At 37.4% G+C, this 18,090-nt stretch overlaps 1 protein-coding gene across 1 annotated transcript in view; it reads right to left on the bottom strand.

Moving 5' to 3' along the window:
• Nucleotides 1-18,090, bottom strand: part of MME (membrane metalloendopeptidase) — a gene marked incomplete at both ends in the record, with an annotated part of 84,927 nt that overhangs the window by 32,549 nt on the left and 34,288 nt on the right. Inside the window, 8 exons of the mRNA XM_080696321.1 lie at nucleotides 67-170; nucleotides 2,246-2,326; nucleotides 4,971-5,069; nucleotides 6,209-6,337; nucleotides 7,435-7,528; nucleotides 7,638-7,774; nucleotides 9,461-9,562; nucleotides 11,953-12,087. Coding sequence (XP_080552447.1) covers nucleotides 67-170; nucleotides 2,246-2,326; nucleotides 4,971-5,069; nucleotides 6,209-6,337; nucleotides 7,435-7,528; nucleotides 7,638-7,774; nucleotides 9,461-9,562; nucleotides 11,953-12,087 — 881 coding nt within the window. The remainder of the gene's footprint in view (nucleotides 1-66; nucleotides 171-2,245; nucleotides 2,327-4,970; nucleotides 5,070-6,208; nucleotides 6,338-7,434; nucleotides 7,529-7,637; nucleotides 7,775-9,460; nucleotides 9,563-11,952; nucleotides 12,088-18,090) is intronic.

The following is an 18,090-nucleotide window of genomic DNA, read 5'->3' as shown; positions in this document are numbered from 1 at the left end:
GAACCTAACACAGGAGGAAAGAAAGGCCTCTTTGAATAAAAACAGTAGAAAGTGGAATATACGTACTCATCCTTGTCCACCTTTTCTCGGAGCCTCTTCAGTTGTTTACTTTGGCCGAATTTCAAATTCTGCATTATGTTCTCAAAGTATTCATCTTCTTGGTAGTTCAACTATATATGTGAAAGATTGGGAAGAGAGATAGTAAGTCAGTCTCTTCAAACTGTTTGCTAGGAGACACATTTTCTTAATTTCTACCTGTTAATCAAGTTAAGAGTCAGCATTCATAGCTCACCCAAGAAGAAATCGATTCAAATCAGCCTCATTTGACATCATGGGTTAGCACTGTTCTGGCTAAGTCATGACTTTGGTTTATTTTTTTTTAGGAGTTAATCAAATGAGCCAAGGATCTATTCTCACATCACAGGAGAAAATAATAGTACATCCTCAGTTAGAACCTACTGTGTGCCCAGCAATGTCATCAGTATACTTTAAATATGTAGTAGACTCATTTATATACATTATAATACCCATACCCACTTAACATAATCTTAATTCTCATTTAAATATCATTATTCTCATTAATCCTCAGGATAATCCCATGAACTAAAGCTGTGATGACCAGAAACTATATTCCCTTGCCCAAGTTTAAATGAGTAGTGGAACTGGGATCAGGCCCAAGCAGTTCAGCTCTGGGTCGTGAGGGACCTGGGACTTGCAGGTTGTAGATAGCTCATTGAAAAGAGAAAGTCTGGAAGCAATCCAGATGTCCGTCAACAGATGGATGGATGATGTGATACATACAGGCAGTGGAAATTTACTCAGTCATAAAGAACAAAATTATGTCATTTGCAAAAAAATGGATGGAAGTAGAGAATAATATGCTGAGGTCAGCCAGTCTCAGCACATCGAGGGTCATTTGTTTTCTTTTCATATGTGGAAGCTAGAGAAAAGTAGGGAACATAAATATCTCTAGAAAAATGAGCAGAGAGACCAGTAGAATAATGAAGGAGAGCTGGAGGTTGGAGGAGAGCTGGAGGTTGGAGGTAGGAAGAGAAAAAAGGAGACCTGATAAAGGAAACAGTTCAAATAACTCTATGTCTACATGTAAAGGTTATCACTTTCAATATCACTAATAGGTACAGGAAGGGGTGGCTAATGGGGTGGGATTAGGAGGGAAATGAGCCAAGTGCTCTGTGCATGGGTGTCTGTATCACTTGGAACCTTGCTATGATGTATAATTATAATGCACCAATGGAAAGAAATTAAAAAAGAAAGTCAAGTTTCTCTGCAAATGGAAAGGGAAGAACAAGTGTTTTCTCTTGAAAATCTCTATGCTAGACTAGCAGTCATGGATTAGGAATCTTGTGGTCCTGGACTTGAGCCAGGTCCACATGGTGGTCACCAGGGTGTGGAGCGGGGTGCTGGCCCCAGGTTAGCAGTAGGATTCTCGGCCCAGCCCGAAACCAGTGCTGTAGTGATTTCAATCAGCTCTCTTCTTTCTTAATTATTACATTTCAGAGAAAAATAAAAGAACTTCTGGTTCTCAAATATCAAGTTTACTTTTTTTTTTTTAATAGAGGAGGTGGGGCCTGGTTTACCCAGTGAAGCGATAATTGGAAAGTAGGAGGAAATCTGAAGCTTCGGGTTTTCAGGCCTGGATAAGTTGTGATAAGGATCCCATCATCTGAATGTTGACTCTGATGGTCTCTGAAGGACATCATATTTTCCTTACTACCCTTAAAGTGGAATATACAGAAACCAAAGTAACAACAACCAAATACAATCCAGGAGAATGAAGCAAAAGGCTAAATCAAATGCAGTTCCAGTGTTGGTGTGAAAGGTTTTATATAGTAAGACCTAGGGTTTCGGGCTATTTTACATAATTCCTGTTATTCCCTAGCTAGAAATGACATTGTCAGCCAAGCGTGGTGGCACATGCCTGTCATCCCAGTACTTGGAAGGCTGAGACAGAAGCATCTGGGTTTGTGGCCAGCCTTAGCTGCTTAGGTGAGGTCCTCTGCAACTTAGTGAGATCCTGTTTCAAAAATAAAGAATACAAAAATTGGGCTGGGGCTGTAGCTCCGAAGTAGAATGCCCCTGAGTTCAATTCTTAGCATAAGAAATAAAGAAGAAAGAAAAAGAAAGAAAGAAAGAAAGAAAGAAAGAAAGAAAGAAAGAAAGAAAGAAAGAAAGGAAGGAAGGAAGGACATGGTCACCAGCCCCAGGTATCATTAGTCGAACTTACCTCGACATATTCATTATTCAGTTTGTTATCATTGGAAATAATGTCATCAGGGTAGCCAATCCTTTCTTTAATCGCTAAGGCCTATGAAAATTAGAATATAGAAAGAGATGGTTATATAACTTTCAAGTACAAACATTATAATTTGCCTGTGACTAGCAATCGAATAGCATGATCCCCACTGTTTACACAGAGAGCAGCTGACAACACTCGGCACAGTTCTTTGCAATGTGTTAAAAAATAAACAAAAATACAGGTTTGAAACTTATCTTCTAATGCCCTGTATTTTTTTTTCAGGCTGCAGACTTCCCAAGAAAACCAAAATGAAAACAAAATGAAAACTGACAAAAGTCATTGTTCCACATATATTGTATTTTTATGAACTTTTTTTCCTCTGAAAGATTTCTCTCTTAAATTTTATAGAAGGAGTAATATTTAGAGCTTCCATTCTTGCAAGATATAATTATCTTTCCACTTCATTGACTTGGCTGAGGAAATAGATAAGGGCTTTCTGGGTTTAGTGTTAATACTCTTCCTGAATATTGGTTCCTGGAGTTTTTATGTTATCCTTTGTTCTCCAGAGTCACTGTGCCTTTCTTCCCATGCCAAATGAGGGGTATTAATTAGGCATGCAGAGCTTACCTTGTCACCCCAGCTCATATTTACCCCTATTTACTAACATTTCTAATTGTTATTTTTATTATTTCAAAATAATTTGTTGTCTATTTTTATTGTTTCATTATCATTTTTGTTCACTACTTGCCATTTCTATTTTTACTTTTATACTTCTTTTTTGTTTTTGTCACAAATGCTTGACTTTTGATTCTATCATATCCTATTGCTGTCACATAATCTAATTAATATTTTTTTCATGGAGAATAAAGCCCGTATCGCTGGGCTTTTTGGTTTGTTCTCAGATGGATGTTGTTTTGTTATACATCTGTTGCATAAGCCCAGGATCCTTCAGGGTCAGGCAACAAATGTGTCAAGGAAGTCACTTAGGCCAAGCTCATTTTCTTGTAGGTTTTCATAGGACAAAATCATTACAAAATGGCCCCTTCTCAATGGTACTTTATTCCTACCAGACTTTCCCCCCAAGAGTGTCTGTCCCCCAAAACACACATTCTACACAAAGTAAAATGTACTATATAAAAAAAAGATTGGTTGTCAAATTCTTTGGGTATATACTGTGGGAAACATTTAAGTACTCTTCTTTATTGTAGGACTTAGAATTGAAAACAGATGCTAAAGCTAGAACCTCGGGTTATGGTAAGTATCCAAGAAGAAGAATGGGTTTGTTGGTTTATTCATTCAACAGGTGCTCAAGTATCCACTGAGAGCTAGGGACTTTGTAAAAGGCTGATTGAATAATCCAGTTAAACTTTTCTTCCCTCCCTCCCCTAGCTTAGCATAAAGAGCAATGATAGGCAGTAAATAAATACATATATATTTCAATCTGGTGCCATATAATCATACCCTAGGAAGAGCCAGGGTGGGATCAGGGATGCTTTCTGTAAGAAGTGCTCCTACATCCTTTTAACCATTTGTGTATTTTGTGAAATTACTTGCAGGTCCTGGGTTTTATGACACCATTTTGAAAATGTTGATCTTGAACAATCCAATTGGCTACATCAAATAGGACCAGGCCACAGAGAGCTAAGACATGAAGAACCAAGATAGCCTCAGCATTTGAGGAATTGGACAGAGTGATGGAAAGATAGCCACATTTCAGGCCCAACTCACAGGCTTAACCCACCCAGGATTCTTAAAAACAAAAAAGGATAGTCCTTCTATATGTTTCGATTGTTCATCTTGCCTCTCTAGCTGCAGGGAAAGAGTGAGGCTGTAAGTGGATATTGCTCAAGCACATTCAGGTTTTTTATAGGACACATGCTCCTGGTTTTATATAATTATAAAGACAAGCTGGGCACAGTGGAGCATGCCTGTAATCCCAGTGCTTAGGAGGCTGAGGCAAGAGAATTACAGATTTGAGAACAGTCTCAGCAGCTTAGTGAGATTCTCATCAAGACCCTTTTTAAAAACAAAAGGTTTTGAAACAGGCGGCCGCGGAGGGAGTTTAATTCCCAGTAACACACACACAGACACACACACACACACACACACACACACACACACACACACACAACACACACAGACACACACACAGACACCCACCCACACACATACACACACTGCACCTGAAGGATAAATAGGAAAAATTACAGAAAGGCTTCTTCAACATAACCTTAACATAACTTCAATTGTAGATAGTATAACACACATTTAATGCACTGTACTCCTTTACATTTCCTTGAACATTAATTAAATAGGGTATATATTAAAATTTAATTGAAAGTTTAATTCACAAACTAAAGGGACATTTTGTGTTACTCGTAGAGATCTTTAAGTTTCTTTTTTTATAGGAGAAGAAAAATATCTTTAATTCTTGTTTGTTCATACAGGATTTTCTCCCAAGTCTTCCTTAAAAAAGAAAAATAGTACTTTTAAAGTTTTAAACTAAATATATATGGCTGTTGCTGGTTGCAGATATAAAGATAAAAATCATTAAAAAGTCTTTATATATGAAAATTGCTCCACAAAATACTATATCCTAAAGACACTTGCAAATATTTAATGCAACCTATAATTATATGTTTTTCTTAAATGTTTTCAAATTTAGTCTTTTCCTATAAGGAACTTTCCGTTAACAGCCCGGCTTGGTCGTTACCTTTTCTTCGGCCCTCTTTTTTGTTTCAGCATCCATCCAAGTGAGATCATCCAAAGTCTGAATAAAAACTTCCCGGATTTGTGCAATCAAATCTTCAACCTCAGAGCAAAAGAACAAAGGCCACAGTTAGACCCTTCATTCACTTTCGTATCTCCCTCCTTTTTTTTTTTCCTTTGTGGTGCTGGGGATTGAACCTAGGACCTTGCACATACTAATCAGGTGCTGTACCATGAGTTACATCTCCAGCCCCTGTAATACAAACTTTTAAAAAACAACTACACACAGTCTTTATATAACATGATATAAACAAATGTTATGTTTATAAACACATTATGATGCAGACAAAAGAATATATAGGATTATTATATATTAAAGCAGTGTTGCTACTACTAACATCCCTGACTAAATGGGTATTAATATATACATCAATTTAAAAAATATCCTTTAGGATGTCATGGTTCTCACTATTATTTGTCATTACTATGAGTGGCTAAGCATAAAGTAGCATTCAGATAAACTCTTCCACCCTGTCATTCAGTTCTGATGTCTTCATTCCAGTAACAATAAAAAATTGAGGTGCATTTCTTACATTTCAAATAAACTCTGGCTTACTTTGTAGGTATTTAAGGACATACTAGTTTTAGCCCCGTGCAGTGGCACAGGTCTGTAATCCCAGTATTTGGAAGGCTGAGACAGAAGAATTACAGATTCAAGGTTAGTAAGCATGGTAACTTAGAGCCTGTTTCAAAAAAAAAAAAAAAAACATATAAAGGTCTGAGAGTGTAGCTCAGTGGTAGAACACCCCTGGATTGAACCAATAGCATATGTGTACACACACACACACACACACACACACACACACACACACACACACACAAACAAAAACACTAATTCTTGGTAAATTTTGGTATTAGAAGAGTTTAAAGATTATTATATCAATGGAACAGTGACTGGGAAACCCAAAAATGTTTCTTTAATTAACTTAATATATTTAATTTAATTTAATATGTTTCTTTAATTGTTTTGAATTAAACAATGTGAGGAACAGAAACATAACTAAACTCTTGAGGGGCAAAGGATGAGATTTCTTAGGGAACAATGTCATATTATGATTCAGAGTTTCCTCTGCCTAATTAATAAAATTTTAGCCCAACTATGGACAATTGCAGTTGCCCACCAGCACAAAGAGATAGTATAGTGCACCACACGACAGATACGGTGCTGTGCTAAAGCCTCACCACATGCTTGCTCTCTCCAGCAAAGGCGGCTTCCACATAAAGCCTCCCCACCACATTCTCCATATTCCCGTTCACATAATTTGCACAACGCCTCCAAGTAGCAGTTTCTGATGTTGTGCCATAAAGGGCCTATAAAAGAGAAAAAGAACATGGCATTTGACCGGGGGTAGAGAAGGCTGGAGCACAAACCTCAGCGGATCTTTATGTCTCACTTATGTTCTTACAATACTCATCAGTCTTACAAAGCAGGTGTCCCTAGCTTATGATAAAATGTCATCTGACTGCATTGTTGCCTTAATAATGCCTACTGGCATGTCCTGGTAGAACTTTAGGCTATTATAAGTTAATATCCTTCTAGAAAGCTTTAGGAAAAAAAACACAACATTGTATCCCCTGCATAAGCATAAATGTGAGGTAGTGTTCAATAATTTTCACAGGAAGGATGCTGTTATCCACAAGAAAACATATTCCTGCTTTTTAGTGGTTTCAGCCGAACTTGAGGTATTTAAGAAAAACTATATGCATACGAATCTAAGTATCAAAAAGGGAGCTAATCTAGGTATGGGAAATTTAGCACAATGCCACCACCTTTGCATTCTTTATTGCAAAAAAAATGTGTCTACATTTTCCTTTTAAAGTTAAAACAAGAACTTTCAGAGCTTTTTTTTTTTATCAAAACATCAACCAATATATTTGCTAGGATTTCTCCTTTCTCAATCCCTACTGCCTGTCCCATTTAAAACAGGACTAAAATAATAATTGGTTAAATAGTGTCAGTACAGCCCAAGGCTTTAAGGTTCTATTTCCAGTTAGGTGTACCCTCAATGGATTGTCCAAGTCAATGCAGTCCATCTGTGTCTATGTCCAGTGTGCTCTGAGCACCTGAAAATCAAGTTAATTGAGACAGATACTCCTGTGATGGCTTTTAACACAGCAACAACCAGAAATCAGGGCAATCGTCTTTCATGAACTGCTCATTAACCAAAAAGGACCACCTCACAAGACATTGCAATCTTGATGCCAGAGGAAACTATTATAGGATGGCAAAGGCCATTAAGATACACGTCTTTCACAGCCATGGATCCTAAATATGAGCAAAATAACCAACATTTAGGATTTCCTCCCTGGGTAAAAATGACCACATCCTAGCAGTATACATGGCAAGCTTCCCAACCATGTATCTCTTTATACTCTAAGTCTTAAGAAAAGAGAGATATTTTCTTCACCTTGCGGAAAGCATTTCTGGACTCCTTGTAGGTTCTGCTGAGGCTGCTTACAAGATCCATTATGAACCTCCAGGACATTAAATTTTGAAGATCTCTGTATAAAAAAACCCACCACCCAGCAACAGAAAAGATGAGCCTGCAAAGCTTCTGAAGAGTGACATGAAATGTAAACTTTGAGGACAGAGGCATGCTGACATACCCACCTGGCAGAGTATTTGGTAAGAATGGGCTTAAGATTGGTTAAATATTCTGGAGCATAAACAACCACTTCTTCCTCATTTGGAACATTAATATTCACAGTTGACATGATTTCATTTGTGAAATTTGACCAGCTGAATGGCTGAAAAAAGCAGGCATAGGACATTAAGTAATTATGGATTTCTCCCATTGGTTCCAAGATTCAATTATGATAGAAGGTCAGACATTAAAAGTGTCACAGATGCATTAGTAAGCAATTATCATAATGGTCAATTTTGCTATTTGTTTAGGATTGTTCCTCAGTGGTTTCAATCAACTTTTGAATAAGAATTAGTTCTGGAACATGATTATCTAGATAACAGAATTAAAGCAACCATTTAAGAGCAAAAGCTTAGAGAACATGCAATTAGAAATTAGGCTTAATGTCATCTTCTTGGACTCACCAATAAAAATAAAGGGAAGAAGAAAAAGAAATTCAGCTCTAAAAATAAAGCTTTTTTGGTGTATACAAAGATGAAAATGTGTATAAAGCATTTGTCTTTTAAAAAGTAGATACTAATAAACAATTCACTCAAACACTGTAATAACTCTCTGTGGAGAGCTTGCTATATCATAATGTATTGCTATAGTACAGGTACAATCATGTTATGAAGCCAAAGGAAAAACATTTTTTAAATATTAACATTAGGTCTACAGGCACACAGTTTGCTCTTTCCAAAGCTAAATTTAGAGTTGCTAAAAGGTAAAATCTTATTATTTTTAAATGGGAAGCAGAAATGTTCAAAATTATCAATATCTTAGACAGTTATTTATATACATGTACAATTATTAAGCAAGAGGTATTAGGCTATATGTGCTTGTTTCTCTTTGGTGGTCTGGACCAGTCTCAAAAAATATGTATTATATCATATTATATTAAAAGTTCTATATATGAAGTATGTAACTCAGTAAGTTATACCTTTTAAAAATATACTTTTATTAGTGTATTGTAGTTATACATCATATTGAGGTTTAGTGTGAGAGAAACATACATGCACATAGCATTTGGTGTGTTTTCCTCCAAATATCACCCCGCTTTCTGGCCTTTCCCATTTTATTAGAATTAGGGCCGAATGAATTCTGTCCCTGACTGTGGCAGTTTATACATGTTTCTATGTATGTGGTTTACTCTCCTGACTATGTGTATTAGCTAATGCACAAGAATAAATGCACAGCCGAGAGGGGGGGGCATTAGATACTAGCTAAGCAAAAAGAAGTCAAATGCTATCTATAAATAGAGTCTATGCAAGATTTTCCTCTCATTTCTGTATTCTCTTTCTCTATTATTGTTCTGAACACCTCTATAAATGGCCTTAATAAAAATTTGAAAAGTTCTATGAATAAAGTATCCAGTTTAGGAGTTCCAAAGAAATATCGTGTGTTATGGTTTAACAGCCAAAATTCCATGAATCTATTATGGTCTATCAGATTTTCACTTTTTCCAAACCCCTTTCTAGGATAGTTTCTAATATTGTATATCTACCTTGCAAGAAATTTTGCCTTTGAAATTCTAATTTTGCCTCGGAATTTAATTCTATTGAATTCCAATTGCCTTTGAAATTATTCTGTATGTTTATATAGAGATATATAAATATAATATAAATATAATGATGTCAAATAGTCTTTCTTTTCAGGTCTTGTCATGAAGTCAAATGTCTGATTACATCTAAATTTATCTTTGAAGTTCAAATTATTTTAATAAATAAAAAATTTAAAATAGTATTTTATATAATATATCATAATTTCAGGAAATGGTTCAGGGAAAGGGCATATCAATGTTGTTACTTACCGACCCATTGATTGCTAGTGAAAAGTTATTTTGGACCTGGGCCAATGTCATTTTGTTATAAAGAAGCATCGGATCATTTCGATCTTCAGGTTTAGCTGTTGCCTACGGATACAATTTTTAATCATTATTTTAGAATTGAGAATTATTTGCAAAAATACAGCTATAAAGGAGGGAAATAAAAATACAGAAAAGGTACAACATAATTTGCTTTAGGCTCTCTACTGTACTTGTTTTGTAATTTATTTGGTCGGACCGATGAATGTGAAATGTAAGGGATTTTTGCATGACTAGTAACAGTGAAAGAGATTTGGCTGCAGTGTCAAGTTTCGAATGCTTCAAAACATTCTGATAACTGTCAGGCCACCTAAGCAACATTTGTGGGCTTTGGCTAGGGACCAGCTCAGTTATGCCTGTAGAGGCTGCACATTATAACTCTTTTGGAGACACTCAGTTCCCATTTATCTCTCAAACATTCTGTCTTACTCCCACCCTTTCAGTGTCCTAGTTAAAATTCATCCAGGGGAGGGGGAGTGCAACAGTTCCTATAACAAGTAATACAGAAAATCCCTAGTAGGTCCTACAGTAGTATTTAGAGTTTATCTGAGAAGAGGGGCAGCACTTTCTGCTTTGGTGACTGTCTTCCCATCCTGCCTGACTCACTTCATATTCAACAGCAGCCCTCTTCCTTCCTTCCTTCCTTCCTTCCTTCCTTCCTTCCTTCCTTCCTCCCTCCCTCCCTCCCTCCCTCCCTCCCTCCCTCCCTTCTTTCTTTCTTTCTTTCTTTCTTTCTTTCTTTCCTTCCTTCTTTCTTTCTTTCCTTCCTTCTTTCTTTCTTCTCTTCCTCCTTCCCTCTTCCCTCCTTCCTCTTTCTTTCTCTCTCTTTCTTCTCCTTCCTTCCTTCCTTCCTTCCTTCCTTCCTTCCTTCCTTCCTTCCTTCCTTCCTTCCTTCCCTGAATTCTAACCAAAAAGGGAAATTATAATAGTAACTCCCCAACTAGTGGTTACAATGAGAAAAAGCAAATTTAAGTGAGAAGGGACCAAAGATAAAAGCTTAAAACAGGAGCCATGACTCAGTGCAAATGGATCCAATGTCCCTCTTAGGCGTCTGATCTATTCATTTATTAAAAGCAGCGAGCGGGCGTGGTGGCGCACGCTTATAATCCCCACACTTGGGAGGTTGAGGCAGGAGGATCGCACAGCTTTGAAGCCAGCCTCAGCTACTTAGTGAGGCTCTCAGCAACTCAGTGAGATCCTGTTTCCAAATAAAATATAAAATAGGTCTGAGAGTATCTCACAGAGGTAGAAAGCCCCTGGGTTTCTCCCCCAGTACCACCACCACCACCAAAAAAAAAAAAAAAAAAGCAGCAATTACTGCACATCATCTGTGTACAATATAATGCAGAACACTGTTAAAGGCACACGGGTTATCAAAAGATGATGGCCCCACACTAATCTTAGTCACAAAATCTGAGGTCATATAGAACTAACACCCCAGAGCCAAAGCTGGTGCCAAAGGGATATGGTCTGGAAAGTAGGAGTGGGCCAATCCCAGGGCAGGAAACTATTTCTTCTAGAAAATTTTTTACCACAGAGAACTATATGTCACCCATCAAACTGCTATTTTTCCAGTGGCAGCTGGGAATTTGGGGTTTCTTGTAGACCCAAGAAAGCTAAAATTGCCTTCCAAGATTTTCACTCTTCAGGATTCTCATGAATGAGTATAGTAACAGAGAGTAGATGGGGACGTAGGGATGCAGGTTGTCTGCAATGTCAAAGAGAGCTTTATGGGTCTAGCTGGAAATCAGAACATGGGTCAATAAATAACTGGGATTCTCCTTAACCTCACGGCTCACTTGCTGAAAACAGCAGGGCTCCATCAGAGCACTATCAAGGAAAAAAGTGCCAGTTTAGACCCCCAGGATTAATCTGGAACCAGGGAAAAGCCAGAAACATAACCCTGCCTTGTGGCCATGTCCTCTTGCCCTGGACCTCCTGCTCCTGGCTCAGCAGCCTGATGGTCTGAACACAGTGGCATTAGATTCCTTATTGGTGACCATGTTCAGGGACTGATACTTCTTACCAAAGGAACCGAGATGATTTCTGTAATCACTTTAGATATTAGAATACAATAGAGTAAAATCATCCAGAAAAACTACAACAGCTTGCTTTGCAAGTGTCTTGAGCCTCAAGGGCATCCAATAACAATTTGTCTGTAAATGGTAGGATTTTGATGTAATCCACTTAAAGAAGTCAATTAAGTGAATCTACTTTAATATATGTCAAATTTAGTGTGTCTCTTGGATGTCAGAAACCTGGTTTATTATAAAATTCTATGGTTTAAAAGGTATTTTCAAAGTCAATGAACCATTACTAGGTATGCATTTTTATCACTTCATTAAAGAGGTATACTTTTACCCTTAAAGTATGATAGAGGGCAAAAAAGAAAAGAGTGGTAGACATTATTCAGTGTATCAGAAAAAAATGTGTTTTACATTGGCAATTTCTTTTTCCAACTCCATAACTTTATTCATTTCCAAAGAAATCTGGTTTTCATCAATAGCCAATCCTTTTTCCTGACGAATCAATTTGGCCACAGAAATCATAAAATCCACATATGCTGTACAAGCCTGCAAGAAATAAATACAAACTGTTGGAGAACCTTCTAAATATTTATCATGGTGCTTTAAGTTAAAAACATTTTTATCAATTCAGTGTTAATATTTGATAGCAGATACAGTACAAAAAAATAGAAATCCTTTCCTAAGTACTGAAAGAAATGACCCGCAAAGAATTTTAGAAGCTTGATGCATCTTTTAATCGGAGCTTAAAGTAGAGAAATAAAGTGTCACTTTGAAAGTACTAAGTAATTGATAAGTATCTTCTTATAAGGATTATATATTTTCAATTTTCAGTCAAGTTATTTTGTCTTAATAAGGATGCAGATGCAAAACATTTTGTAGGCAATTACATATACTATTTTTTTCCACGAATAACAATAAATTCCTTTACCACATCTTTTCTTTCAGCTTCTCCCTGATCATATGTATCATAATTATTTTTCAATTGATTATGATAAGAAGGCTGTATATTCATTTAACATGATTAGAACAGCTTCATAGCTGTCTCCTTCGGTCAAGCAGTAATTTTTTCTGAGTCTGTGTTCTCAGGAGCTCCTTCATCACACATTCATGGCTTTGGTTAATTCCAAAACACTCCTATCACTGTGAAATTCCATTACAAAATACCATAGATTATAAACTGGGCATGGTGGTACATGCCCATAATCCTGGTTCTTGGGAGGCAAGACAGAAGTATCACAGGTTGGAAGACAGCTGCAGCAACTTCGTAAGACCCTCAGCAACCTAGTGGGATCCTGTTCCAAAATCAAGAATAAAAAGGCTTGCGGGTATAGCTTGGAGGTAGACTATCCCTTGGTTCAATTCTCAGTAGGAAAACAAAAAACATAGATTATACATTAAGATATCAACATCTTCCTTTTTTGTGGTACTGGGGATGGAACCGAGGGGGCATTTTACCTCTGTGCTATGCCCCCAATTGTATTTGTAATTCTTTATTTTGAAACAGGGTCTCAAAAAGTTGCAGAGGGCTTCACTAAGTAACTGAGGCTGGCTGCGAACCTGAGATCCTCCTGGAATCCCAAGTGCTGGGATTACAAACATGTGCCACAATGCCCAGCTTCAACCTTCTTCTAAAACTCAATTTAAAAAAATTTTATCTTCATACATTTTTTAATTTGTAGAAGTAAGCTATGACGGAGTTGTATTACAGACCTTCTGCAGCATACATAAATAAATATAAATTCAAGTCCTGGGACATTTACACCAGGGAATTGAATCCCACTGTGTTAAGTCTCAACTGGGTACTATTTACTAGACGTTATTATCCATCAGAAATTAAATCTTTAAAATTAAAGTCTCAGTTGAAATAAAACATTTTAAGCCGAAGATTAATTTAAAATGTACTAAAAATTTGAAGCCCTGGCACCAGTTTTACTACTGGTAAAGCAGGTGACCGTGACTGGGAAAAAGGTGTCACACAAGCTGTGGCTAGGTGGAGTCCACTATGACTCGAAGAGTTGGCACCAAGATAAAGGAAAGTTGTAATGTGTGCTATAAGGTGCTTCACACTTTCAGTTGGAAGAGTGTTGTCTTGTTTCTACTAATTAATTATAAGCCAAAAGGGAGTCCTTAATTCATTGTGAGCGCAAAGGTACATCTGAATTTACTGCAGCTCATTATCAAACCTAAAACTCACAGGGAAGTGAAAAGATGTCATCAAATAAGAACCTAAGCAAAATGAACCATCACTATCCATTTGATGTTCTAGAGGTTTCCATACTGCCAGTCTGTGACCTTTATTAAATGCTAAGGAAACATTTCCCCGGGGAGAGGAGCTCTTTCTTGTCATGGATCCTCTGCAACATGAATTCTATCTAGCTACCATCTGTATCCATTGGTCGGCTACTCTGCAGGATAAACTATACTTTCCGCTGTGACTCTGCATTAAAAACCTAATCACTAAGGTAACGGGAATGAAAAGATAATGTTATATATATTCTTGCTAACTCCATCCTTTCCCTATTAAAAGATAATCACAATTCTTGTTTCACTTTGAAGTAAACAAGTATGTCCAAATCATACCTCACGGGACCAACTATTTTAAAATATAAGCATACAGTGCTTTGAATTAACTGCATTTCAAGGCATATGAATCCATCTGTCTTCAGCAGGGAATTACTACTCATTATGAAGGAGATAGAAATTTGAATTTCCAATCTCAATTTACCAAGGTTTTTCTTTACCATATGAAATGCTTTTTGTTAATGAGGTAAGAAGGAAATAACAGGAATCCTCCTGTGTACTTTGTTGACTGTGAAAACTGGTCCTACTTTAAAATTTTTATTCCTAAAGATGTATTCAAAGATAACTATAAGAGGTGCAGGAACTCTGGACGATGCTTCTGGCCTGCCGAACTGGTCATATTTACCAGAAAACTGGAAGCTATGACGTCCCTATCTCCTATGATGCTGAAATATTCAATAGAGTTGCGTGGGATACACTGCTTCTCATCATGAGTTCCAGCCTGCTAACCTCTCCTTCATGACTGATTTAAACATATGCCTTAGTATCTTGATTGTCTTTCCAAATTTATCTGCTCCCGTTAGAACCCAAGCTTACCGCTGCAGTTAAATCTTGCTCATAAGACAAGATTCTACCTTAAGGGTTTCATTTTCTTTCTTCAAAAATACCCTGGATGAGCTGTTTGAAGCACATAATTTCCCTACACTGAGAGAGCCTCCTACAGAAGGCATCACAGGGCTGTTCAAGGTCTCTCTAACTAGTAACCAACTGAATCCAACCAGCATCTCTCACCTAGATCACCACCACATGCCCATCCCTGATCTCTCTGCCTTCATTACCATGAGATCTGCACACGGCGGCCAGAGCGGTAGTTTTAGAATGAAGGTGAATGACATTTAAATGACCCATCGACCACTACTGTAGCCAATTGTTAACACAGCACAATTTTATTTTCCTTATACCACTATCTGCATTTGCCTTGTTTCCTTAAATTATTGGCATATTTCTTTATTGTACTTCTCCTCCCATCAGAACAAGAAAGCAAGGGGGCTGTTTGCCTGGCATCCCCACTGACTAGGAACGTCTGCCACAGAGCAGCTCAGTGAAAATCAGTTCAAAGAACATAATGACGCTAAATTTTAAGTGTGTTGGCCAGGTTTCGCTCACTCCCCATTCCATCAAAACTTCTGTTTTCAGCTCCAGTCTCGAGTATGTTCTCTCAGTTTATCTTTTAGCTGAGCAGGCAAAACAAATCCTGTCTAGTTTTCTTTTCTTTTTCTTTTCTTCTTCTCTTTTTTTTTTCTTTTGCTGTGTGGTGCTGGGGTTTGAACCAGGAGCATTCTACCACTGAGCTATATCTCAGCCCTTTTTAAAATTAAAAAATGATGGGCGTGGTGGTGCATGATTGTAATCCCAGCATTCAGGAGGCTGAGATCAGAGGATAGCAGTTCATAGACAAGGCCTCAGGTACTTAGTGAGGTCCTCCGCAACTTAGTGAGACCTTGTTTCAACATAAAAAGAATAAAAAATAGAGCAGGGGGTGTAGCTCGGAGGTCTAATTCCCCTGGGTTCCATCCCCAGACCCACAAAATAAATAAATAAATAAATAAATAAATAAATAAATAAATAAAAATTAATTAATTAAAAAAATTGAGACAAGGTGTCACTAAGTTGTAGAGTCCGGCCTTGAACTTAGATATCTTCCTGCCTTATCTTCTTGAGTGGCCCTTTCTAGGTTTAATCTCTGTCCAAGTTTGTCCTCCTTCATCTAATGAGAGTGTAGTTTCCAACTTGTGCTCTCTCCTAGGTAAGACAGAGTTTAAAGAATTTTCTGGTCTCTCTTTTCTCTGATTTAGACCCATAGACCTGGTTCACCCCCTTCTGGCTTCAGTCTACCCTGGCTATGTTCCAGGTCTTCTATACATACCCCTAAAATATCTCTATTTTTATGGGCCCACAGATTTTGGAATAGCTCTTAATTAATTTCTAACCTTAATTAATTTCTGGCCTTCCTCTCTTTTGTCCTACCCTATAGCATAATATCCTAAGATCCTGATCCTCAGCTCCAGCCTTCCTCCTCAGATTCATCCTCTTGACCCAGTGATTTCTCACTTTTGTCTTAGCCCTAAAATGCTCTGTTCAAATAAGTATCTTGTCGATGCATAAAACAAGCAAGTGAAATGAGTCCTGGTGGCTTTTCCCAGCGTGTGGGTATATGGGGCAGTGACTGCCTGCCTGAAGCCTGTCACTGGCACGCAGTAGTCCTTGGGTATGGAGACCTCTACCCTAGATGATTCTGCCTTCTCAGAAAAGGATCACTATGGAACATGAACATCTATAACCAATCACACTAAAATATTCTGGATTCCTGATCTATAATTTTCTTTACAAAGGAGAACAAGGTAACAATTGGTCTGGATGAGCTCAGGACAGTGAAAAAGGGTAAGGGGGACCTGGAGATCAGCTCCAATGAACACCTGATACAGAGTTGAGAGGCTCTTCTGAAGGTGGGTGATTTTCTTAAGAAATAAGATAATTAAAATCTTAATTAAAATTTCTTAAGATAATTTTCTTAAGAAAATTAAGGTCATTGTTTCTCTCAATATATAAGTGAGATGACTGGTTAGCTCCATCTTAACTTTCCAAGAATGGGAATGACTGTCTTTTACAGGCAATACATATTTTCATACTCTTTCTGTGTTTTGAGGAGGAATGCGCCATTAAGTGATCTCTTTAAGTAACTGGAGAATCTCTGAACTCTCTCCTTAACAAGAGAGATCTAGCCAGATGTGGTGGCACATGTCTATAATTCCAGCACCTGGAAGGCTGAGACTGGAGGATCTCAGATACAAGGCTAGCCTCAGCAACTTAAGGAGACTTGGTTTCAAAATTAAAAAAGCACTATAGAACAAGAAAACAATGGACCTAGTCCTAATCCTGATGAATATAGATGCAAAAAAATTCTCAACAAAATATAAGCAAAGTCAGTTCAACAGCACATTAAGGACACCATTCACCATGACCAAAGAGGATTTATCCCAGAAATTCAAGGAAGATTCAAAATACATCAATCAATAAATGTGAAACATATTAACAAAGTGAAGGACAAAACCCAATCAACTATTTCAATAGATGGCATAACAAGCATTTGGCAAACATCCAATATACATTCATTTAAAAAATCATCTAAAAATAAGTATAGAAAGAACCTACTTCAATAGAATAAAGGCCATATCTCATGAACCACAGCTAACACCACACTTAATGATGAAGAGTAGAAATCCTTCCCTCTAAGATCAAGAATAAGACACTTTGCCTACTTCAGTACCACCTAGTGCTGTAAGTCCTAGCCAGAGCAAATTAGAAAGAAAGGAAAGTCATCCACATATGAAGAGAAGTGAAATTGTCTCTGTTTGCCAACAACATATCTTATATATAACAAACCATAAAGGCACCACCAAAACACTATTAAAACTGATAATAGTCACAAAATTGACACGCAAGAATCTGTAGCACTTCTATATGTAAAAAATGAACATCTGAAAAAAGCAAAGCCATTTACAACGACATAAAATAGGAGTAAATTCAAACAAGTTTTAACACAGCATATATATGGCCAAACTATATTTCCTAGTGTCCTTTCTATTTAGTTGCTGCCACATGACCATGTTCTTTTGTTTGTTTTTTTGTTTTGTTTGGGTGGTACTGGAAACTCTTCTGCCTCCGGTATACACTCCCAGACCTATTTTTTTTATTTTTATTTGGAAACAGGGTCTCTTAATCCAGCAAGGCTGGCTTCAAACCTGTGCGATCCTCCTGTCTCCGCCTCCCAAATGCGGGGATTATAAGCGTGCGCCACCATGCCTGGCTTGAGCAACTGCATTTTGGGGTGTCTTTGTTACTGAAGCTTAGCCAAGACCAGACTTATACAAACTTAAGTGTCCACAGAAATCAGAAAGTCAAAATAAATAAATGAATCAGAGATGACCACTACTCAAATCTGGAGAACAAATGCCCTGTCTAAAGGGA

This window comes from Muscardinus avellanarius (assembly GCF_963383645.1).
Source record: "Muscardinus avellanarius genome assembly, chromosome: 5".
NCBI classification, from domain to species: domain Eukaryota; kingdom Metazoa; phylum Chordata; class Mammalia; order Rodentia; family Gliridae; genus Muscardinus; species Muscardinus avellanarius.
This window is presented reverse-complemented; position numbering and strand designations above follow the sequence as displayed.